The sequence below is a fragment of the Typopeltis vanoorti genome, chromosome 1, assembly GCF_054136105.1.
Source record: "Typopeltis vanoorti isolate ZY-2024b chromosome 1, IOZ_Tvanoo_1.0, whole genome shotgun sequence".
Classification (NCBI taxonomy): Eukaryota; Metazoa; Arthropoda; class Arachnida; order Uropygi; family Thelyphonidae; genus Typopeltis; species Typopeltis vanoorti.
The window spans coordinates 93770289-93796722 of NC_143549.1; the positions used below are offsets into that span (position 1 = coordinate 93770289).

Below are 26434 nucleotides of genomic sequence, written 5' to 3' on the forward strand. Positions count from 1 at the left end.
GGTATTTAAATTATGTTAGCTGTTTTCATATATCCAGAACCAATGAGGTATAAATTGGAACTTTTATTTCTAGTTTACATCTTAATGGTTCTCTTTGCAGTTACCATTAAAATTACAATATATCAGTTGTTTTAAGAACTGTCTTTGGAAGTCTGCGAGTAATACCATCTCTTATAAAACATATCTCATACCATATTGTATAACTGTTATTATTTCATCCATTTCCTATTTTCTCTTGTTAAGCTCAGTGACCTGTTACAGCCAAGTAACTTGGCTTATTTGAAACCTAATTAATGCTCTTTTAGGGGTGATTAGAGCTCTAATTAGGTTAATCCTATCTGCGTTACTTAATATGGCTGTCAGTTGTGTAATTTTCCTGCCCAGTTTGTGTATCTTCCAGGAGAACAACCACAGCCATATTACACTATGCAGATAGGATTAAAAATTTAAAAAAAAAATTACAAGTTGAACAGCTTTTACAAGTGAACTGTAGACTCAACTATGCAATATTATTCAGGGAAAAATGAAAGAGTTTTTTAAAAAAAAAAACCTTAGAGTCTCATTAGCAAACTCTGAAAAAAACATTGATTCAGCTAGCAATTCATGTGTTGAAGTTGTCTACAAGCATTAGAAAAATCAGAATTTCATGGTGACTGGGTGAGTTGGAAGTATATTAACTGATCCAAGCAAGTAGATGCCATAATAGAAGACAAGCTGTATGCAAAAGTAGCTAAACAAAAGTCATGGTAAGAATATAGAAGATAAATATCAGTAGGGTAGCAAATTCTGGAAGCTATCGAAAAAGCTTAGAAATGGAGTTTCGAAAGAGTAAGTGGAAACGAATGATAATGGTGACATACAAACTGAAACTAAAGATATTCTGGATACACTATCTGATCAAAAATATCTGGTACTTTTTCATAGTAGTGGATATGGCTATATACATCAATATGCATCTGGCCACATCCATTGCTGTAAAGTATCAGTGCATAACCATGGCTCTTACTGTAAACATTAATAGTAAGATGGACTATACTGAACAGGTCAGTGACTGTCATTGACAACAACTCTGTTTGTTTGGGAAATTTCTGCCCTGCCCGACTGCAACTGATGCTATTCTGAAGTGGAAATGCCTAAGAGCAACAATGGGCCACTTAAAATCACAAATCAGGACTACCAGATGTTGAAGCATGTGGTGTACGAAAAAATTACCTGTCCTCAGTCAAAACACTCATTACCAAGTTCCAAAATGCAGTGCAATTCCGGAACCACAATCATTCACCAGATACTAAAGAAAATGTTTCTATTGCTCTGCAGCCATAGAAACTGGCTGAAGTCAAAGCTTGCAGCTATTGAAATTCTGGAGTGATGAATCACGCTTCATCATCTGGCAATCTGATGGATGAGAATGCTACCTGCCTGAATGTATTGCATTAACTGTGAAGTTTGATGGAGAATGACAGAGGTATTTCCTACTAAGTGTTCCTGGTAAGATTTATGCAAGTATACTTGAAATAGCTAAGAAGGATTATGGAAATGAAGGAAGGAAGCTTGGTGAAGAACAACCTAGATTCAGGCTATCATGGTGTACGGGGCTGGGCCTCTCCTTTGGTTCCAGTGATGGAAAATCTTAACTCTCTGGCCTATAATGACATTCTAGACAATTCTGCTTCCTACTTTATGGTAGTAGTTTGGTGAGGGCCTTTCCTGTATCACATATATGTATATGCATATGTGACATTACCGCACACACATATATGTATTTATTGATATTGGCCTATCTTTCAGACCAAAATTTGGGAAATTGTTATCAGTAATTGTATTTCTTCATTTTTTTTTTAAATATATAAATATGCGTATAGTTGTAAAAATTCGATATAGCTTCAAAATGACAAAGCATTTACATCAATTTTTACAGAGGTCAAGTCCTATAAGATTATTACAAAAATGATCTTGTGTGTCTGTATATAGTTAAAGCTAAATGTTAACGTAAATAATCCTACGGAAATTGATTGTGCTTACTGTTCTAAGAAGGAAATTTCTAAATCGTCATGAATAGAGGCAATACCTTGCCACCAGAAACATTGTTTGATAGTGCTTTATAAGGACATATGAAAGTTGTTTGCAAAGTTCACTTGTAAACACTTTCAAGGTCAGTGTGAAACTGACTAACAACTTCAGAAGAGCTTCCGCTGCTCAATGAAATAGGATTAAAAGAGTGCAGTAGGAGAACAAAGAAACAGTCAATGCTAGTGAAAGATCAAGAGATCACGCTGAAATGTTCGTGGTCCAATATCTTCATGCAGGGATCTGAAAGAGGATGAATAAAAGACGTTGGCCAGAAGAACGGATGTCGGCCATCGAGGACGCAACTTTCTGGAGAAGCCATGGCAGAAGGGATGATGACAGGAGTCTATCCGCCAGGCAGAGATTAGATCTCATGACAATCTTTGCAGGGAACTATTTTCTGAAGAGAGGAATTTTCGAGCTGGAAGGAACTGCTCCGTTACATTAACGCGTGCGCACTCCTCATACCGAACTCTTTCGCCCGAAGTGCCGGAGAGACAGCATCCTAGAAGCTGTCAGTGTCAATAATCTAAATGGCAGTGTACAAAGGGAGTCCAAACCTGACACAGAAGGAAAAATCAGAACTCCAGTTTGAACAGTGGGTAGCCCTAAAGTGAGTTTGATCCTTTTATTCTGTTTTGTGAATTATAGGAGAACTTTAATAGTGGACTGTTAAGTTTAAGGTGCTGAATTTGGGTAGAGTTAATGAATGAATTTTAATGTTTGATAAGTGATTGAAGATCATGTGTATACTAGTTGACGGCTAGCAGTTTGATAGCAGTACAATTGCCTAGGATAGTAACGGTTTGTTACTATCCTAGACAATATAGGATAATTAGTAGACCACAACTGTAAGCTATAATTAATCGGAGGTAATTTGTGTTTAAAAGGAAAACTACTGGATGCACTTACCATATCTTATTGCTAGGAAACGAACATTGGTGATGCAGCTTATGAAATAAATTTTCTGGTGTTCGAGAAATAAGAAGGGAAGTGCAGAAGGCAGTTAGTAGAAAGGGAGGTTAGCAGTTAAGGGAAAATATATATAGGAAGAAATAGAATAATATTACAAAGGCACAGCTGACTGCAGACCGCATAGAGTAAAGGTAAAGAAAGATAATGGTATACAAGGTAACGATTACCGAGATTGAAAGAAAAAGGAATAGAACAAGATTAAGATAAAATAGTAAAAATATATACCCCCCCCCCCTCGTTTACATAGTTACACATGCATATCCCAAAAAATATTATATTTAGCTGGGTCTCTCATTCCTGTACATGAAAACAAATACCACTCCCCATGTGCCGTTGTTGTTTGAATTTTCAAATTCTATTTTGTTATTCTGATAATGGTTTAAGAAACGTAAAATATTCCATAATTAATAAATATCTTTCTATTCTGTTAACATGCATTTTACATTTATTTTATGGATTCACAGTTGCCTTTACATCAAAGAATAACAAGGATCTGTTTAATTTTTGTGGATCTGGAAAAAGTATATGATAAGGTGCCCAGAGAAAAGTTGCTTAAAATGCTAGAGCTATATGGAATCTGTGAAAAATAAAGCTTGGAAATGGGTGACATGAAACTGGAGATAAAGATATCTTGATGTATAGAGTAATTACTTTGAAAGATTGCTATGTGAAATAAGAGGTGATGACATAGTGGTAGAAAACACTTAACAGGAATTCAATCGGGAATACATATCGACACTTGAAGTAGAAAAAGCCATCAAAAACCTGAAGTGTGAAAAGGCAGCTGTAGTAGATGATATTCAACTAGAAATGCTCAAGTATGTAGGTATAAAAACTTAACGGTGGCTGCACTGCATAATTCAGAAGGCCTGGACAGATGGTCGAATTTCAGATGATTGGCATAACACTCTCATAGTATCCATCTATAAAAAAGAGAAATAAAACTGAATGTGACAATGACAGAGGTATTTCCTACTTAGCGTTCTTGGTAAGATTTATGCAAGTATACTTGAAATGGCTAAGAAGGATTATGGAAAGGAAGCATGGATTCATGCCAAACAGAGGTTGTCAGGATTAGATTTTCTTTAAGATTAATAGTTGAGAAATTATGGGAATTTAACAAAGACCAGTATTTAAGTTTTGTAGATCTGAAAAGGCATATGACAAGGTGCCAAGAGGAAAATGCTATTCAAAATGCTACTGTTATATGGTGTAAATGGGACATTTTTTTTGAAGCAATACATAGTCTTTATTTGGGTTGTAAGTCATCAGTTAGATTTGAAAGAGGTACAAGAAGATGGTTTGATGTTAAATCAGGTATGAGAGAAGGATGTACATTAGAGAGAAGGATTGACAATGAAGACTTTTTCAGTACATGTCAGGAAAGGGAGAGAATTCCCCCATGAAAATTGTATAAGAGTATGGTTGGCAAGGATTAAGGACTAGATTTTTTGTTTGAAGGATGATAAATGGGTACAATGAGTCAACAGAGACTTGAGTGTTTCGTCAGTTAATGTATATAAGGAATTTGTAAAAAGATAAGTTTCATCTGCTATCCCATGCAGGAGAGTTTCTCATTTTGCTTGTTCTTCCTGTAAATAGACTAATGATAATGTTCTTGATCAAACAGGAACATTATCATTAGTCTATTTACAGGAAGAACGCTGAGACATAATTACTTTATGATTATTAAATTATTTAAGGAATTTACAACGTATACTGGAATATTAATTAAAAGAAACTTTAATAAATACCTCCTATATTTTGGCAATGTCACATTGCCATCTTCATGGGAACGTACAACTATGACACATGCACGTAGGCACTACAAAAAGCAAATGAGGCAGAACAGAGAAAACTATTGTTCCTAGAGTCCTAAAGGTGCCCCCAGCGGGCTATATTGGGTTATCTTGGCTGTTGGGCTGAAGTTCTCAAGATGCAAGCTTCCCAAATTTGGGACAGTCTCATGCACCCAAATTTGTTGAGGTTTGGAAAGTTTTTTAGAGCTGAGGCTGATTCCATGAACAATCTTTCATATTTAAATTTGCAGTGTATTAATGTGACTTTCTTCCAGCATATTCTGTGGTAGGTATCCAGAGCATGGTCTGCAAGCCCAGAGTGGCTCTACTGGTGAAACCAGATGTAATCTTTGTGCTCCAAAATCCTGATTTGCTGTCCTATCTGTTTGACCAAAGTAGGACCGTTTACAACTGCAAGGGATCTGGTATACCCCAGGTAGATCTAGGGGAAGTGGTTGGTCTTTGGTGGAGCAGATAAAGGATGCCAATTTTTTATATGGTTTGTAACAAGAAGTCAGGTCATATTTTTTTAAGATTTTGGTTAACTTTTCAGAGGTGCCCCGTATATAGGGAGGGAATGGTGATGGATTTAGTGTAATCTTTGTTATGAAGGGGGGGGGGGGTAACTGATTTTAATATTTTTTGGATTTTTTGGGGGATTGTAGCCATTGGCTAAGAAAGTGGTTAGGGCATTGTCATCTGAGCAGATTAATTTTGCCCAGTTATATAGTGTTTTTATAACCCCATATTCTGAGGGGAGGAGGGGGGGGGAATTGCTGGTGAATGTATCTGCCTGTATGGGTGGGTTTTCTGTAAACAGAGAAAACCAAGGATCCATCAGGCTGGCGAGTGAGTAGAGTGTCTAGGAAAGGGAGACTATTGTTATCCTCTTTTTCCAAGATGAACTGGATTCTGGGGTGTTGGTTGTTTAAGTGTGTTAAGAAGTGGAGTGTATCTGAGCCGTGTGGCCTAATAGCAAACACATCATCAGCATAGCAAAGCCAAACAGCAGATTTTTGTGGGACTGAGTTTAAGGCTTTCTATTCAAAATTCTCCATAAAGAAGTTGGCCACAGATGGAGAGAGTGGTGAACCCATGGCTGTCCCTCTCTATCTGTTTGTAGAATTTTCCTTGCCAAACGAAATAGCCTGAGTTCATTGTGAACTGAAATAGGGCTGAGATATCTACCAGGAATAATTACCTTATGTACCTAACAGCCAATCAAGTCATTCTTACTTAACAGTCAATGTCTTTGGAACAAAAAAAAAGTACTCCATAAAAGCAATATTCTGTTGAATCTGCTTCATAAACAGATTTATATGGAAACAGTGAACTTATAAACATTTTGGGAATAATTTTTATAAACCTCCTATTTTATTGCGATTTTATAATATTTTCTGAAGACAAGTTAATTGACTTTGGCAGCATATTGAGCCTAACTCATGTAAATGGGAGTTAATGGTGGTTCATCTGCAAGTATTATTACTATTATGCAACACCTCCAGAGAGTCCAAAGACTCATCAAGGGAGGGCATCTACTGTACAGCTCTCAGTCTGCACACCTCAATCCACCAACTACAACGAACTCAACTACCTTGATCATCTACACCAACACCATCTATCGTCGACCATCACCACTAGTATTTTCACAGACAATCACAAACATCCATGCCCATTGTGGGATTTGAACCTGCAGCTTAGTTTCTTTTCCTTTTGTAAGTGTGCTAAGGATGGTATTCCTTCATGCTACAGTTATTTGGGCTTGTAACAGAGTACAGACATTGTTGAAGTATGCATTAAGCACATGAAACTGAAAGGGATATCTGTAGGCTTTATTGTATTCTTTATGTAAAATTGCATTAGTTCGGTGAGACCAGAAATTGTAAACCTATTACAGTTTATAGTTTCTGGTAAATTGTAAACCTATTATTACTAGTGCTACAAATCAGTGCAAGAAAAACGAATTATAGAATAATTTCCAAACGGATATTTTATTTCATTGCCCTGTGAATTACAATATGAGCTCCAGAAAATAAGACTTAAAAAAATTTTTTTTTTTTTTTAAATAATAAAGGAAACTTATTTTAAGACAGATTGCTAGAATTGTGAAGACAGGACAATGGATTATGGCAGTGATGCAGAGAACACTAATATGATTTTGCTAGAAGTCAGGATGTTATGGTTCCATTTTATAAGGCTTTTATTATGGACATATCAATAAGTCCGCATATGGACTTATTGATTGTGCAGATTTGGTCACCTGGTTTTCAAAAGGATGAGGCGATATTTGAAAATGTCTGCAGACAATTGACTAAGGTGGTTTTTGGTCTCTGGAATGTTGAGTATAAAGAATTGAGGAAGTATAAATTGCAGAGACTAGTGGATAGGAGGAGGGGGTTATGATTGAGATAGATTTTATACATTAATAATAGTTCTTGGGTAATATTCTTGAATAATTTTAATAATACAAGCAGAGCTAATCCAAAGTAGTATGGGAGGAGCATTTTCTGTTTAGATTTTGTTAGAATGAAATCCCTACTGTAACAAACTGTTTCAGTCCTTGCAAATTTCCTGTAGTTCAGGTTAACTGTAAAACCTGTGACTGGATAACTAGTAATTACCAAATTTATCAAATTTAAACTCTTAACATAATACAGGGTGTTACAAAAAGAACGTCCTGATTTGAAAATTGTATATATCTGCAACCACAAACCACAAATGAATGCGACTTGTACCATGTGAACTTTAAAAAAGTGAAACTTTAGGCCTTACTTCATACTTGGTAATTTATTTTGTAACTGTACCACATTTTCATTATTAAATATAATTATTTGAAATCGGGTCATTCTTTTTGAAATACTCTATATGCTAATATATATAATTTTTATAATGGAGACATGACCTATATATATAGTATTTTAAAATGAGCATAACAACAAACATCACTTTACTGAACCATATTTCTTCTTTATTTTTATATACAAATGCTAGAAGTGTAAGAAACTAGGCACATGAAATGGTTGCACTAATTGAGTCTGTTCATCCAAAAAATTGTTGGAATAAGTGAGACATGGTTAGATGAGGATGACATCCTGACAGGAATAGAGATGGAAGGGTATGATGTGTTTCATGAGGATAGAAGCGGTAAAAAGAGAGGGGGGTACTATTGATGATAGAGAAAGAGTTATGTCCATACAAAGAGATGCAAGAGGGAAATAGTGCCAGTGGTTTTGAGGCACTCTAATTTGATGGTAGAGACTATGAAATGTATTTCATAGTCTCTACCATCAAATTAGCCAAGCAAATAAGAAAAGAGTGATCATTATGGGTGATTTTAATTATGGCAATATAGACTGCAATGATGAGATAGCAACTGGAAGTAAAGAAAATGAGTTTTTGAAGGATAACTGCCTCAGACAGTATGTAACAGAGGGCACATGAGGATTGAGGATCTTCGATTTGGTCATCTCATCAGAGGATGTAATTATAAATGAAGTGTCAAATCACCCACCAATTGGTGAGAGTGACCATGAGGTGATTGCCTGGGTGGTTGCCAGAAGTGTGAGGACCTCTGTAAGAAAAGGGTATATGTGGAACTACAAGGGTGGGGGGGGGGGGGAGATTATGAAGAGCTCAGGAGACAGCTTGCAGGTGTAGCATGGAATGAAGAGTTATCTGGAAAAAAGATCAATGCAGCTTGGGGGATTTTCAAAAACTATCTAGCAGATGCAATGTCTGAATGTATTCCAAGGATGAGAAGGTGAAATAAGGTAGGTGTGAAATGGATGAATAAAGAGATTAAGCATGCAATACAGAGAAAAAAGGGCATTATGGAGGTAGCATAAGAGAAGTAGAAATAACCAGTTCAATGAGGACTACAAAGACCAGGCAAGGCAGGTGACTTGGTTGGTGAGGGCAGCTAAAGAGAGGTATGAACAGCAGTTAGCTAATGAAGCCAAAAAGAATCCTAAGGAGTTCTTTCGATATGTAGCCAGCAAAAGAAAGAATAATTATGGAAGGATGACATTAATTGGAGAAAATGGTATAAAGACAGCTGTTGCAGAAGGTGTGGTGGAGATACTTAATGACCATTCATAAAGGTCTTTCAGTCTTGTGAATGTGACTTCATGGAGAGATTGAGAGCAGTTGATGATGGGGAAGAGAGACTGACTGTAAGTGAGCAAGAGGTGTATGGGGGAGTTGAGCAAACTAGATGTAAATAAGGCTGTGGGACTTGATAATATATCACCACATATTCTAAAGGAATGTGCCAGGGAGTTGACATCTGCCTTGACATATTTTTTTGATACAAGTCTTGCACTGGGTCAAGTTCCTAAGGAGTGGAAGGAGGGCAAAATTGTGCCACTTCATAAAGGAGGTGATACAACTCAAGCATCAAACTATAGGCCTAGCTGTGTGTCAGGTGTTGTAGTTAAGTTGTTGGAGAAGCTTGTGAGAACTTGGATCCAGAATTGGGTTGACAACAATGGTATTATCTTTGATGGACAGCATGGATTTGCTAAAGGGAGGTCATGTTTTAGTAATCTACTTACTTATTACAATAAGGCTTTCGATAGATTACCGCATGATAAGTTGATAGTCAAACTAGAATGGATGGGGTTGGATATTAGATTGGTGCATTGGATTGGAAGACTAGCTATCTGATAGGTATCAACAAGTTGTGTATGGGGGAGCGATATCCAGGAAAAGGAAAGTTACTAGTGGTGTGCCTCAGGGGTCTTTTTTAGGGCCATTAGAGAGAATCCAAAGGAGAGTTTTAAAAACATCAGGATTGTGGAATACTGATTATGAAGACAGATTGGGAATTTTTAGACTGCAGACACTAGCAAAGAGGGATGATAAGATTGAGAATTACAAACTTCTGAAAGGGTCATACAGGATTTCTTTTGATGGAATTTTTCAATTTATGGAGGGTGGGGAAAGGACAAGAGGGCATCCTTGGAAGCTGAGAATGAATGCCACTGAGAATGGGGCGATGGCTAGATTTTTTTCTCATGGGGTTCTGCTTGATTGGAATGGATTGCCATTGGATGTTGTGAGTGCAAGCAGTGTGATGGAATTCAAGAATAAGTATGATAGCTGGTGCGTGTAGTATGTGGTCTCCCTCAATGATTCCCTTACTCCCTGAAGGTCTCTCTTAATAATAATAATATAAAGGGCCATTCTAGTAACAAAAACTAATGCAACAAATTATATTTTCCAAAATATCAATGTTGTTTTTACTGTTTTCCTATTTTTATTATTTATTGATTTCTTTCTGAATGGTTCATACAATGGAAATGTTCTGAAAACAATGATACAGCACTACTAATTATCACTTTTTGAAACTTTTGTCTTATTGGGACTTGTGTACACATGTGCACGCATACACACACACACACAGGAACATAAGCTACATCAAAGATACAGCATTACTACTCTGGTTATCCATTGATCCTATCCTGACTTCTGGTGAGGGAAAAGAAACGAGAAAGAGAAAAATTAAATAATAAAGAAATAATATTTAAATTGTTAAAGTAGAATACATCAGTATGCTGAATATAACTGCTTTGTTAACCATTTATATTAGCCAGACCTATGGTGAGAAAAATAAGTAAATAAAGACTGAATAATATAAGCACGTAAACACAAGAAAGATATTTAATTAACCAAATATTTCAGTCTGGAAATAGCAGACTATCTTCAGTGGCACTACAAGAACAGTTTTAAAAATATATGTTTGGTTAATTAAATATCTTTCTTGTGTTTATGTGCTTATATTATTCAGTCTTTATGTCATAAGTAGCCTTAAAACATCATAAGTAAATAAAAGAAATAATAAAATAATTTATTTTTTTTGAACTTAAGCATAAAAATATACAGGAGGGAAAAAATTATTACAATGGAACTATATCAACCACATCTCATCATGTTATCTTGAGGTTTGCTTGTGTTTGGGTTTTGCCATCATTCGGGATGCTATTATAGGTTGCAGAGCCTTGTAATTAGAATCCATCATTCTTGTTGAGATTAGGATGAAGAATCAGCATATCACAAACTTCCTTGAATTTTCTTTCAAACCAGTTTTGGTGCAGTAAAGACTTGTGCCTTTCTATATAATTTTGTGACATGTTTGGAGTGCATGATCTGACAGGCCTTTTACCACAGTGAAGGAATTTAATGTGATGATTGTGTTTGTCATTTCTTATTGGAATTGTGCATCCTGTTTTTCTCTATATTTTTTAATGGATACACTTCGAGTTGGGTATACTTTTTAATTTCAGGAGGTTTGAAAGTAGTTTTGATATTGTACTTATCTAGTGTTCTATTTTTTTCTGATATTCCCCTAATGTATTGTATTTCTATGGCATGTTTGTAATCTTTTTTACCTTTCATGGCATTATTGTGGAGGATCTTGTCAGCTGTTTTTTGTTATTATTGTTATTCTTTTATAAATTTTTGGCTAATAATTTCATATTCATACTTTAGTGCTTGCTCATTGGAGCAAATTGTTAGTAGGCCCTATGTTTGATGTATGTTTTCCATGAAGATGACCTTGATGTTGAGGTTGAAACATTGAGTGTTAATTTCTTAATTATAAGTAAAGTAATGTGCTCTAACACATGATTTTGTCTCCATAAATTCTATACAGTATTCTACATATTAGTCTACAAAGCATCTTTTACATCAAAGAGAAAGCATAATGAAGCAAAATTGGTCTTCTAATTGATTATATGTTTGATTTTGCCATCTAAAGAAACTTGATAAAGCAATGCCCAGAGTTTAATTATATCTGCCAGAAATGTTTTGTCAATAATTACATGCTTTCCTTAGGAATAACTTTCTGCTCTTTATTTTATGCACTACACCACAATACTTAGTTTTTGTTATTTGATTAAGTGATAAATTAATCAAATAACGAAGTCTTGTTTCAATTTAGAACTCATATAGTTGTTAGTTTTGAAGGTGTTTAATAGGTGTTATATTTTTCAGTTTCATGCCTTTTTTTTTATCTGAAGATAACCTTGGACAAAGTTATGTATAGCAATAATGAAATATACTATTATCTTAACTACCAGTGTTTGATAAATACATTGTTATACCCTGAAGTTATGAGTTGATTCTTTCCAAAGCATTTTGATAATGTTTTGGAAAGGATCTTCTTTACTGGTTCTCTTCTCCCCTTAGAATATTAAAATTTTCTTGCTGCTTTAAAAATTGTAATAAGCAAAGTATAAAAGTTCATACTTTGCTTACCAGTATGTCTTATTTTCTTTTAACTTAGGTAATGAATTGATAAAATATGTGCCCACACTTTTGGATCTGGAACTGAATACTTGCACTGATACACAGTTGCTAACAGAGAATGCAGAAACCTTACCAATTAGTAATGGCTCTGTCAGCACCACAGATCAGACAACATCAGGAGTAGTGGATGATGAATCATTATCACTTAATTTGGAAATGTTGCTAAATTACAATATTGATCAGTTAGAACTAAACAAGGAAACTCAGAAAAGGCATCAAGTCTCCTGGAAGAAACAGATATCAGAAAATAATTGCTGAAACATTATTTCAGTATTTCCTCCTTGAACCATTTTAGTTTGAGAATGGTATGTATTATTAAATTGTTTCAGTGATAGGGTAAATATTATTCTATGTTTTGGAGGTGGAGAGAAAGAGAGAGAGAATTTCAACAAATGCTCTATTTAGTCCTTTCATTGTGATATACAAATATTGTGTATTTTTAAAGTACAAGCCATTCAGATATATACTGCCTTTGAGTTGTATGCACAGTAGGAGAAAAAAGTTTTCTCAGCCATTAATTACCAGCATCATATGATGAAATGGATTAACATTCCAGTATACCTGCTAAGCACATTTTTAAATCCTTTCTTTTCATTCAGTTTTATTAAATCTATTATGACTTTGACATCCTATCGTAGATTTTATGCTCACACTTCAAAAATATAATTTTGAAATATTGTAATAATTTTAAAACAGTAGTTTATTGTGTTTTCACTTCATCCAGTGTTTTTGTATAAGCTGGTATAAATTTTTTTTCTAAAATGTACTCTTTAAAATATCAGTAATTAAACATGAAATCTAGCATCCATTTGCAAATAATATTAATAATACAAAAGAATTCAAGTAATTGTATTGAGTGTGTGATGTGATTTTGATGTCATTCTGTTGTGTGTGATTGCAGAATTTTTTTTTTTTTTAATAATCTGACATAAACGTTTTTTTCTGATGATGTGAACATTAAACAAAACCATCAGTAATTAAAATCAGGCAGCAAAAAATGGCAAAACATACCTTTCTGTTTTGCATAATCTCACATAAACATTTTCCCCTTATTGATATTGCCAGTAATTTAAAACTAAATTTACAGAAACATCCTATATAAAAGAAACAATATCCTCTTTCAGTTGCACTTTATCACAAGCAAAATTCATGGATGCAAACAAAAGGCAAATAATGGTCAATGCGGAATTACTTTTAATATACATGAGGATGTGATTTCAGTCATTCTGTTAACCTGTCACATGGCAGATAACTTTTGCTCATTGTATTAATACTAAATTATGTCAAAACTATAACCCATTACATGATAGAGGTAATACCGTCAGCCTTCACTAGCAAACATCACTATAACAAACTTTTGGAAAGTCCACCAAAATCTCAGTAAAATGCTGTTCTAAAAGAAATACATTGTGGAAGAGTATTCACAAACTATTTGTGTGCTCCCTATGAGCCTGCTGTAATGAAAGTCTCTTTGATAAGAGACTTGAAAAAGAATACTCTCACAAAGAGAGTATTCTTTTTTGCATATGTACAATTCAAAGGCAGTAGATATTAAAAACATATTGCTGTATTTTACTACTTATCAATAATTTTGCTGAATGCATAATGACTTTGACATCCTGTTAGAATAGATAATGGGATTTTTTATGCACTTAAACATTTTTTTCTTTAATGATGCAGTCTTATTTTGCTTTAGCAAAAATAAGCAGGTAAAGAAAATAATTTTTGAATAATCTACTGTAAACATTTTTTTGAAAAGTTCTGACCAAGGTCTCACAGACTATGCTAAAAAAATACATTGTAGCAGAAACTATTCCTGTTGACTTTACATCAAAATTAAAAAAAAAAAAAAGTAATAATTTAAGAAATTTAATTTTAATAAATGAATTGCCAGTAATAAAAATATCATGTCCTGATGGGTACCCCAATGGATAAATAAAACACTGTGATAGCACTACACATTTAAGTTTACTATTGCTAGAAAGCTAGTAACAGTTTTTTTCAGAATCTTTGTCAGCTTTTACAATGTGGTCTTCTTACATGACATTTAGCCAACTTATTGGATCATTTGGAAGACTCAGGTCTAATTGAGTGGAGTTTGGTCTCTCTCTGCATCTTCTTCTGCCATCCTTGCATCAAACACCAGTTTTATTACTTTTTCCATTCTGGTTGAGTGAACTGTTATGTTATTTTTACTTACACGTTTGTAATGCTCTTTATCATTAATACCATTTCTTCACTCCACTAAAGACTTTTCTCAGTTCCATAAGTTAAAACTGGTTAGATTCTGCTAGCTTGGTGTTTTGACTTTGCCATCTTCACTTTCAATTATAGCTGAAATCTTTATCTTTTGTTATAAGTTCACCATTGACAATCAGTTTGATGTGTTTCAAGTTTCTTCACAACTTCACCATGCAGACATTCAAAACCGAAAATACTACAGAATAGGTCAGTCAATCCTTATTCCAGGAGTTCCTTATGTCTATAGATGCATGTGTGTTCATGGGGCTGGTTTGCCTGTTCTGAGGGACAAAAAAATCCAAATTTCCAGGTGAAAAATCCCCTCTACCTTCGTACAAGACCGGCTAACTCATCTTTAGTCGAAAGAGACCAGATATTTCTCACCAAAGGGCTTCGTCTATACCAACTAAGCTACAAAGGCCCTATTAATTCTTACCAAAAAAAAAAAAAAAGTTTCCACATCTGCTTCACCAGCATTTGTGCCCTAAACAGAGCAGTATAAACAATGTGCTCCACTACCTTCAGTCATCTAAACCAGAATTACTATTCCTTTCATAACGCCAACTAGCAGCCACTGTCCATCTCATCTGTCCAAACTACATATTACACTGCTCTTTCTATCACAAGGGTGGTACTTGTGCATTCATCAGACCGACATACCATGCCAGAGACTGCAAGTACTTGAATCCCCACTGTTTGAATTACTTTGGCTCAAAATTTCTCTACCAAATCAAGCTGCCCTTTTCATATGCTTTATCTCTATCACTCTCCAAAACTCCATCAACCATTCTGACGTATTCAACTATCTCTCTCTCTCTCTCTAAAGCTTGACTTTCTCCAGTTGAAATACCCCAATAGTAAGGTCCTTCTTGAAGACTTCATTGTCCACAACTCATACTGACTCCTCTTCTCCAGTTTCACCAATCAGGCAAGCAAGGATGCGTAGTTGTTTGCCATCAGCAGTGACCTCTCTCAGGTCATTAATCTTCCTACAAGAATACCTGACAACCCTCTCCAGTTTACCAACATACTTGACCTCTTCCTTACAAGCTCCCCTTCCAGGTATACCATGGTTGTCAGTTCTTGATAACTCAGACCACAACCTCATACAAGTTACTTTTGACACAGAACAACCTTCACCCACCAGTTCAGTCTTGTGTCCTTTGGCACTACAAGGGTGCCAACTGGGAGGACCCCATGACTTCTATTCCTCCTTCCCATGGTCCAGTTACCACTTCAGTTCTTCTGATCCAAACACCTGCTCAGACCAAATAACAGAAATCATCCTCACAGAAATGAAGGGCTTCATCCCTTATTCCGCTCCAAATTCTCAGCCACCATCCAAGCCTTGGTTCTCAAAAAAGTGTACTAATGCTGTAAAAGGGAAAAAACCTCCTCTTACCATGAATTTCTCAACCAAAACTCCAGCTACCCACTCTGCCTATACTACAGCTCACAATAGTTGTAAAATAATCATCACAAAATCCAAGTCAGACTTTTTCTTGATAATGCCATTGGGTCAACTTCTGCCCACCCAGTTTTCCACCACTCTCACATCCAGATGATACTGTAGTTACTTCACCTAAAGACAAGGCTAACTTACTAGCATCCTCTTCTTTTTCAATTCCTGCATTGATGACTTGGACAAAGTTCCCTCTGCTCTACCAAGAACGGCTCCTTTCATGTCTCCCATAGTCTTTTGACAAAAAAGAAATTCAAAGAATCCTTAATAACCTGAACACAAACAAAGCATTTGGTTCTGATAGTGTCCTACCTACTGTGCTAAAAATTGTGCCCAGAACTAACACCTAACTTGTATCTTCAGTCTATCCTATTCAACTAGCATCTACCCTACAACTTGGAAACAGGTCCACATCCAGCCCATCCCAGAGAAAGCTGTTAAAAGTCAACCAACGATCCAATTGCTCTCACTTCTCTTCTCCCTAAAATTATAGAGGTCATCAACAACCAACTCTTGAACCACTTAGGCACATACCAATTAATCAGTGACCCACAATATGGATTCCACTACTAACAATATACAGCTGATCATCTTGCTTTCACCATCCATCTCTGGACTCAAGCCATGGAAAAATTGCCCTTGATTAAATGTCCTCGACATTTCAAGGACATTTGATTGGGTTTGGCATAGGGGCCTACTTAGCAAACTGCCATCTTAGGGTCTGCCTTTTGCACTCCTTTCTTTCTGCAACTAGATTGCCAGCTTTTTCATTTGTTGCTCGCTACTCATCATGATGGACAGATTCCTCTTCAGATTTCCCTACAATGCAGGAGTATACCAGGGTTCTGTTCTTTCATCCACTCACTTTCTCTTATATATAAATGATCTACTCTCAGACTTCAAGTTTAATCCATAGCTTTGCTGATGACAGTACACTTCATTCCTCCTCTTCATTTGATAAACTTCTATTCAAGTATTAGAATCTTCAATATCTACCACAACCAGTGACTCTAACTCTGATCTCCTATCAATATCCTAGTGGGGCAAGGACAATTTTGTAAGCTTCAATGCCAACAAAAACCCAGTCCTGTCTGATCTCTCACAAGAAAGAGCTTTGCATCCTCCCCTTACCTTCAGTAATACTGAGATATCCAAACACAATCGGATTTCTCTTTTTGGACTGACTTGCACCTCTGATCTTTCCTGGCACAACTGCATTTCAACTACAGAAGCTATAGTTCTGTTATTTGATCCTAGCAGGTGTTGGATCAGAAGAACTGAAGTGGTAAACTAAAAAAACTTGGTGTAATTTTTTGCACAAGACACTACTTCACAGCTGCTAACTCTATACAAAGCCCAAATCTGTCCAGCCATGGAATATTGCTCCCATATTTGGAGTGGTGCACCAAAATCCTCTCTCACAGACATTCAGTTTCTCTGCCTTATGCCTATTCTACAGATACTTTCGTGGACAGTGCTCTGCTGAATTGGGCACTATTATTAATTCTCCACTCTCCTCCCAAATCATTAAAACAAAAGCTACTGCTAACCAGCAGGCCTATTACAGTCCATCTTGAAACTCACAAGACTAACTTCACTATCTCCTCTTTCATTCCATCTACTTCTGTCCTTTGAAAAAGTCTCCCTACTCTGCCTTTCCCAAAGATTACAACCTTCAGTTGTTCAAGCATAATGTGAAGAGATTCCTCCTTTCTTCTATTCCTCTTGTCCACACCTGGCACTAATGTGCTAATAGGTCTTGTGGCCTTTTGTGGGTGCAGATCAGATAAAAAATAAGAAACATAGGAATGGTGGAGCACTTACAAGTAGGGACACAGGTGTTGAAGTGCTAGAAAAATATTGCACTGAACTTTGTGAGATGGAACCTGGATTCAGATGCTGTAAAGACTGTTTAAGGGATGAAGTAGGAAATGCACTGAAACAGGCAAAAAATTAAAATAACCATAATTTTAATTTTCGCAAATTATGGACACAACAACTATGTTATAAATAAATAATTATTTTAATTTCCTGACATTTCAACCTTCATATTAAGGTCATCATCTGGAGTATACACACAGGATTTTTCTTGTGTGTGCAATTAATGTTCAGCGCCTTTCCAAAAAAGTTTTTTTGAATAAAGTGTGAATAAAACGAACAGGAAATGAAAAACCACCTTACAATATAATGTTACCTACGGATTAGTCCTGCTTATACAAATTTTTTAAAGTTATATAAATTTTCAAAATAATATAAAATAGTAATATAAAGTTAAGAGATTTATTCAAATATTCTTTACATTAATTTTGCATTAATAAATAAATTTTGGAGATTCAACGAAAATAGATAAGAGAATTTTACAAGAATGTTTCGCATTGGACTCGAGAGTTCGCCGATTATTTTGTGTCGCTGATGCTGTCCTAACAGCCCACTAATATAACAGGCTCTAATGTCGAGAAGAATGAGTTATCAGTAGTAAGCTGACTTTTAGGGCCGGACTACATGCATCCGATCCGATTAAAATTAGAATACGGCCCTTACACGGAACTCAACAATTAATCATAAGTTGATTTATGATACATCAAAAAATAAAGAACTATTTTAGGTATGTTTTCATAAATTTTAATCCAAAATTACAGTGATATAATTGGATCCAGGATACAATTTCAGAATTTATTTGTTCGTTTCCGGGAAGATCTGAAGGGGCTCGAATGGAAGACGACGTACATTCATAATTATACGTACCATTCTGTACCATTCGTTGTTCATTTAAACTCTTATCTCTCATATTTTTTGACATCTTTTATGTGCCTTTTCTTCTGCGGCACCTGTGTATATTGCACACTTCACACATGCCACCAGCCGGGCCTGTATATACACACATATATATATAGAGAGAGAAACAAGCTAAATTATATTTCATACAGTATGCTAAAGAGAGACAATGATTTGATCAATGGTTATTCTACTGGCCCGACTTCTAGTGGAAATAAAATAAAATTACAATAAATAAATGAAATAAATTAACTACATCAAAGCTGTATTCTATTTAAGACAACATCAGAGAAACATTCTTTTATATATATAGTTTTGTTACAGTAAAACTGATGTCCTAATTTAACATGACAATTGTTATATTAGATTTAAGATCCTGAATTACCTATGGCCCTATTTCTAATTATCTTTCTTGGGGAGAAAGGTTAAGTGGGTAGAATATGTGCCTTCCATATTCCTGAGATTTTTAGCCCATCATTATTGTTAAAATTAGGGTGGTTGATAAGAATCTCACAGACCACCTTAAATTTACATTCATACCATGTTTTGGTGTTATGTAAATAACAAGTGCTTTTCCAGTCAATTCTATATAAAGTGTTCAGGACATGATCAGAAAGACCAGCTTGACCATAGTTATTATATTTAATGTGTCGTTTATGTTCCTTTTTTCTAATAGGAATTGTGTGCCCTGTTTCTCCTATATAGGGCAAATTACAGTTGCAATGAATATGGTATATTCCAGGGTGGGCCAGCAGAGGGAGTGGATCCTTGGCTGAGTTGAGTAAGTTCTTTAATTTTGCAGGAGGTTTAAAGGTGGCTTTAAGGTTGTATTTCTGTAGTATTCTGTTTATTTTGTCTGATATTCCTTTAAACCCTGCAGAGGTCACAGCTGATCTGACAGATACAAACAAATTGTTTAATATAAATATTCTTACACATATCCAGTGTAAAGCTTTGAGGTCATGAGTAGCTCCTCATGCATATAATATGAGTGATATTCCACACTGTTTATGCAGTCAGTTTTGGTTTAACACGTATTATGTAAAGATGTGTGTATTTCATAGTAAATTGTATCTGAGAGATATCGCAACCTCCGATGTAAGTATAGTATTGGTTTAGTTGGGTTTTTTTTTATTTACCATTGAAAATGGCTGGAAAAATATATCGATTGGATAATCCATCAAATGTTGAAGAGATTCAGTGATTTCATTACTCGAGTCCGATGATGAGAACGATAGTCGAATGCGAAATTGAAAGTATTTGATAGTAAATTGTATCTGAGAGATACCATGAACTCCGATGTCAGTATAGTATTGGTTTAGGTGCTGTTTTTTTCTTTGTTTCTTTGTTCAATGATTTCTAGATTGTAACTGAAAATAAATAAATCATCATCAAATTCCTGCCATGTGCCCTCAAGGGGAGTACAGTATATGATAGTACTACATGAAAAAAATTACATCATTACTAACTTCTTATCTACAATTTTCCTCTAAATCAATCTGTTACTTGTCAAGACTCCAACATTATCAGATCTTATATTTCTATCGTCTAAGGCACTTTGTACCGTATCAATCCACCTATATCTTGGTCTTCCTCTGGGTCGTTTTGCTGCCAACCTGGCAGAGAACACTTGTTTTGCTAATCTTTCTTCGCCTATTCTGTATAAGTGATTATACCACCTCCGGGTCGTTTTGCTGCCAACCTGGCAGAGAACACTTGTTTTACTAATCTTTCTTCACCCATTCTGTATAAGTGACCATACCACCTGAGATTAGCTCTGCTAACGCATTCCTGAATGCTGACAATGTCAAGTTCTTTCCTAATATACTCGTTTTTAATATGATGTTACCATTCATACCATCTGTTCATGCCTATAATCTTTCTCAGGACTTTCATATCTGCGGTCTCTAGTCTTTGGTCAAGTGTTTTACTTCTGACCCAGCTCTCAGATCCATAAGTTCAAACTGGTTTGAACACTGTCTTGTATACAGCTAATTTAGTGTTCTGACTAATTTCTCTCTTATTCCATATGAATTTATTCAGTTGACTTCCCACCATACCTGCTTTGCTGATTCTGTTGTCTATTTCTATATTTAATTTACCATCTTCAGTAAAAATCATGCCTAAGTAGCTGAAATGTTTTACTTGTTCCACAGGTTCTCCATTCACAACACAATTGACATTTTCAATGATTCTGCCTATTTTCATTGTCTTTGTCTTTTTATTGCTGTATCTTCATACCATATCTATTACAACAGTTATTGAATTTAGTCAGAGAATCTTGCAGACTTGCAGCGGATTTATTTAGAAGTATAACATCATCCGCATAAAGCAAAGAGCTGACATTAACATCTCCAATTTTGATATCATGTTTATTACCACTTTCCTTCATAATGTGATCCATATAGATAATGAATAACAGAGGGGATAATGTACATCCTTGTCTCACACCAGATTTAACATTAAACCATCTTCCTGTACTTCCTTTAATTCTAACTGCGGACTTATCTCAAGTAAAGACTAAGTATTGCTTGATATAATGCCCCATTGACACCATATAACTGTAGCATATTGAATAGCTTCTCTCTTGGCACCTTGTCATATGCCTTTTCCAAATCGACAAAACATAAATACAGATCTTTGTTATATTCCCATGCTTTCTCGACTATTTGTCATAAGGTGAATATCTGATCCTGACAGCCTCTATTTGGCCTGAATCTCCAGCTTGTTCTTTACCCAGCTTTTCTTCCACAATTCTTCTCCGTTTCTCAAGTATACTTGCATAGATCTTGCCAAGAACACTCAGTAGGGAAATACCTCTATTATTCTCACATTCAGTTTTATTTCTCTTTTTATATATAGATACTATGAGAGCTCTACTCCAATCATCGGGAATTCGTCCCTCTGTCCAGGCTTTCTGAACTATGCAGTGCAGCCACTGTAAGACTTTTATACCACCATACTTCAGCATTTCTGGTCGAATATCATCTACTCCTGCCATTTCAAGCCTCTGGTGGCTTTTTCTACTTCAAGTATGGATATGTATTCCTGACTGCATGCCTGGCAGTGTTTTTTAACACTGTGCTGTCATCACTGCTTGTTTCATTTAGCATTCTTTCAAAGTAATTACTCCATACTTCAAGGATATTTTTTTCTCCTGTTTTCATGTCACCTTTATCATCTTTTACAGCACTCTTTCCTCCATTCCTAAGCTTCTTCAACAACCTCCAGAATATTTTGCCACCTTCTTGATATTTATTTTCTATATTCTTGCCAAAGTCCTCCCATGACTTTTGTTCAGCTAGTTTTACACAGTGTTTAGCATTCTTGCATTTGTCTCTGTATTCTCTAAGAACACAAGCTGACTTACTTGCCAAGAACTTTTGATATGCTTTCTTCTTTTCTTTCACTGCCTCTTTAACTTCCTGTGTCCACCATGGAGTTCTAATTTTTCTATCCTTGCAGACCACTTCACCACATGCCTCTCTAACTGAATCAATCAGGGCTTTCTTCAAGGCTTGCCACTGAATCTCCAAGGTTTGATTCCTGTTTTCAAACTCTTTCATTTTTTATTCAATAATCTTTGTGTATTTTAGTCTACAGTTCACATCTGAGAGCTGCTCAACTTTTATTCGCTTTAAAACTAAAAAAAACTCTGCCTCTGTATGAGACTGACTAACTCACCTTTAATTGAAAAGCCCTGATAAAGGTTCTTCACTTCCTAGATGGGATTTAAACTCGGGTCTTTCCAACCAAAGGGCATTGTCAAAGCTGACTGACTACGAAGATTCCTGAGATATGGAATAGCTCCATTACCTATTAAGTTCTGCTAATTATTTTTATTTCCTTTTATCTTTTGTTTTTGATGTATTTTCTTTAAAGGAAATTGCAATATTACAATACAATAAAACATTTTTTTAAAATGTAATCATTTGTGTTTTAAGTTTCCTTTAATTACCATTCCCAAAGATATTGCTTTTTATCTTTAAATAATAACTGTACTTTCCCACTACATTTTTACAAAGATGCTGCTTTTCAGGTATCATAGTGTACAGTATGCCATGCTCTCACAAGGACCAACATCGAAACTGTAAGGTCAGTTGATGGGAAGAAAATTCCATAAAAATTGTCTGATATTTGAAATAACTTAGAAAGCAAAATTTGATTGTACACAAGAAGAAACAATACCAGCCTGTGATTAATATTAATCAGGGAGTAGATATTAAAACAAAAAAAATGCAGTGCTGTTGTAAAGATTTTGTTGGTTATAATATACATGAATTAATGTATAAATAAGTGGAAATAATTGTTCACTAAAGCAGTTTCTTGTATTTATTTTATCTTCACAAAAAGTAGTTCAACTTATATTTTTGTTAACACAATATGTGAAAACAAATTGTCACTAATAAACCTGTGAATAGGATTGGGCAACAATTAATCGCATGAAGAAACCCATTCAATTGGTTTATGTCATGAATTGCTACCATTGGTAAGTGAAAAAGGGTATGAATACACAGTTATTTTATTTCTCTCCTGTGTTCTAACCTTATAGTTTTCATTTCTCTGGCTGTAGTTATAATCCAACTAATCCTCCATTCTTGATGTCTGATAAACAGTGTATCACAGAGCACATATGAAATAGTGGCTCTGTAGCCTCTAATTTAATGTCGATAGCAGATCTGTTCTTGCCGTAAAAGAGCTTTGTTCTGCTTAATGAAATTGTATAGTACACTTTCTAAAACAAACACTGGAATTTAAAAAAAAAAAATGAACAATATAATTTTAATTTTTTTTGGTCAAGAGAATGTATCAAAAGATATACACACACACATTCTCTCTCTCTCTCTCTCTCCATTTTCAATCAGTAAAACTAATCATACCGAATTTTTGAAAATTATATCATACCATAACTGCTAGGTATTTGAGCAGGTACTTTTTATTTGTCAGGGTTTTCTTTTCTTTCATAAACAATCATTTGTTGTTATTTTGCTCCATTTCTGTACCTGTGTAAATGTAAAACATGTTTGAAAAATTGCGTAAGTAGTTGTTATATAATGTGCTTTGTATTTTTTCTTTCATTCTTTCTTTTTTCATTTGCACATCACTATATATGCCATTGTATAAGAAGTTGTTAGCCTTTACACTACTTGATATAAACCGTATACTAGCACTGCTTACTGGAATTTGTTACCAGTAATGATCTTTGTATGTAGACAAGAAATAAAAAAAAAAACATTTATTATAATAGTTGTTTTCTTGAATTTTAACTCTACAGTTTTATAATGTAAATAAATTCTGCATGCCTTGGCTAATTTGTTTGGAAATTGTCACAGAGAGAAAAATATACAAATCTTCATTAGTAGGAAGAAAATTCTGATAAAAAATATTAACTGCAAATAATATATAGATAACAGATATCCAGATATACCAAACTAATAAAAAAAATTTTTAACATATAGATTTTCTTCAAAATAATGCCAGTATTTTAGTATAAATTTTTTTTCAAACTAAATTGTTGACAGTTAATCTGATCTAAGTTATAAATTACCCAGCATTTTACAATATGCACAGTTTGAGTAAAAATTAGTTTGGTAAATTGGTTAATCCACCTAAGGGTAAATGTATCAAACAGTGGTATAATTAATTTCAAGTTATTGGCAATTTTAAGAAACATAAGTCTATGGGATCAAGTGCGTAGAAACTTTTAGTCATAATTGGTAGATAATGACAAGTTTCTGTTTCATGGTTCTGACCTTGCATATTTTTTTTCTCTCTCTTTTGTAATGAATAAAATGCACACGTCAAAATGGGTTTCACTGTAAGAGTTAAAACAAAATTAGAGATTTTGCCTGTTTTACTCCAGAAATGTTGGAGCACATGCGGCAGCATCTAAGTTATAGACTACATGGGAGTTTGGTGTGTGATATTGAATTGAAACTCACATTCAGCTTGTTAATTGTCCTTCACAGTATTTATTAGTATTATACCTTAATTTTTCGGTAAATATTTGCATTTAATATACTGATATTCTTTTGTGGAAATCCTTTATATTTTAAAACGTATTGTTCTGTTTACCATATAGTCATAATATTTTTATCTCAGAATTTTGTATCATGCAGCTAGACATGTGATATATAAGGAATTGTGATCCTATTAAACCTATTTATGAAACATTGCTGGAAATAAATGATGGCAAAGAGTTATATAAGTGGATTTTTTAATATTTTTGTTGATTTTATATTTTCTTTGTATTTTTTATTCATTTTTATCTCCTCCAGACACCTGACTCTAGAGACCAAACTGGGTACTTTTTCACACCTTCAATAAGCAGGAAAGTTGTCTCACACTAGGGGGGGGGGATGAAATTCATCTTCCACCTAAGACAATCACAAATGTCTATTTCCATGACAGGATTTGAATCCACAGCCTGTTGTTTAGAGAGCAGATACATTAACTATTCAGCCAGCTTGCTTTTTTTTTTAAATTCTTTAGAGGACAAAAGTAGACTACATAAAACAGAGCGGAAACCAGTGGAAATAGGTTTTAAACTGTCAATGGATGTTCACCTGCAGATAAATGTACTGCATCTAAATGGTGTTGGTGTTAGGTGTCTGGAGAAAACTTTGTTCACCCAGCATGCTGAAGTGCAAATTCAGGGAAATTAAGCAATTAGGGCGGAAGCAAGTGAGTTTGTGTGAAGGCACCTATGAAGCAAGTGAGTGAGTGTCAGAATGACCAAGTGAGGAATCTAGTCTCTCAAGCAAAAATATTGAATAGGGGTTGTCAATTCAGAAAGTAAAGATGGTTGGGGGACTAAGGGGATGCTGCAGTTTCTATATACTAATGCCAGAAGTATCAGGAACAAGGAGGCGTTTTTGGCATTGATTAGTGCAACCTTGCCAAAAGTTATAAGCATTAGTGAGACTTGGCTAACAGCAGATGATGTAGTTACAGTAGTTACAGGAATTGAATGTGAAGGGTTTAGTATTAGTATTTTCAGGAAAGATAGGATAGAGGCAGAGGAGGAGGAGGAGGAGTACTGCTGATGATAGCAGATGAATTGCAACCAAAAAGGATAGAAGACAGTCGGGAGGTTAGCTGTTTATTTGAAGCAATCTGGTGTGAGATTATTAAGGCCAGAAAGACAAAATATGCAGTTGGTCATTGCTGTAGGCCAGGAGTTCCACAGATGATCTCGAAGACATGCATTGCTAAATTAATACAAAGTACAGGTTGATTGATTATTATGGGGGGGGGGCTTCAACTATGGAGATATAGACGGGAAGAAGAAAGATCACATGGCAGGAAGGAAATAGAATTTATACACCTAAGAGATAATTACTTAAGGCAGCATTTGATGGAGCAGACTAGGGGTGGGAGAGTATTGGACCTTGTCATAGGATCAGAAGAGCTATCAATAACCAAGGTGACAACATTGCTTTCAGCTGGTGAAAGTGACCATGCATTCTTGACTTGGGAGATTGTAAAATGAGGATTGTAAAACAGATAGATTACTGCTTTAACCTATGTGACAGACAGTAATGTTGGAATAGAGGTGGATTTGGAATTGGAGGTTATGCTGTGAGATTAAAGGGAATATCAGCTAGAGTTTTGCAAGAATATGCAAGAGAACTGGCATTGCCTTTGACTAGGCTCTTTAATTTAAGTCTCAGCTCTGGTAGAGTTGTAAGGGAGTAGAAAGAGGGCAGAATAATCCCTTTGCATAAAGGAGGTTTTAAGACTGCAGTGGCAAATTATAGACCAATCAGTATATCAGGCATGGTTGTAAAAATACTAGAAAAATTGG

The 26434-nt window shown here is 35.1% G+C and overlaps 1 protein-coding gene across 1 annotated transcript in view; it reads left to right on the forward strand.

Annotated features, from left to right (window-relative positions):
- Nucleotides 1–23866, forward strand: part of LOC150110213 (uncharacterized) — a 200879-nt gene extending 177013 nt beyond the window's left edge. The window contains exons 11-12 of the mRNA XM_090398444.1: nucleotides 12127–12454; nucleotides 22667–23866. Coding sequence (XP_090254570.1) covers nucleotides 12127–12407 — 281 coding nt within the window. The 3' untranslated portion in view covers nucleotides 12408–12454; nucleotides 22667–23866. The remainder of the gene's footprint in view (nucleotides 1–12126; nucleotides 12455–22666) is intronic.
- Nucleotides 23867–26434: the final 2568 nt, after the last annotated feature.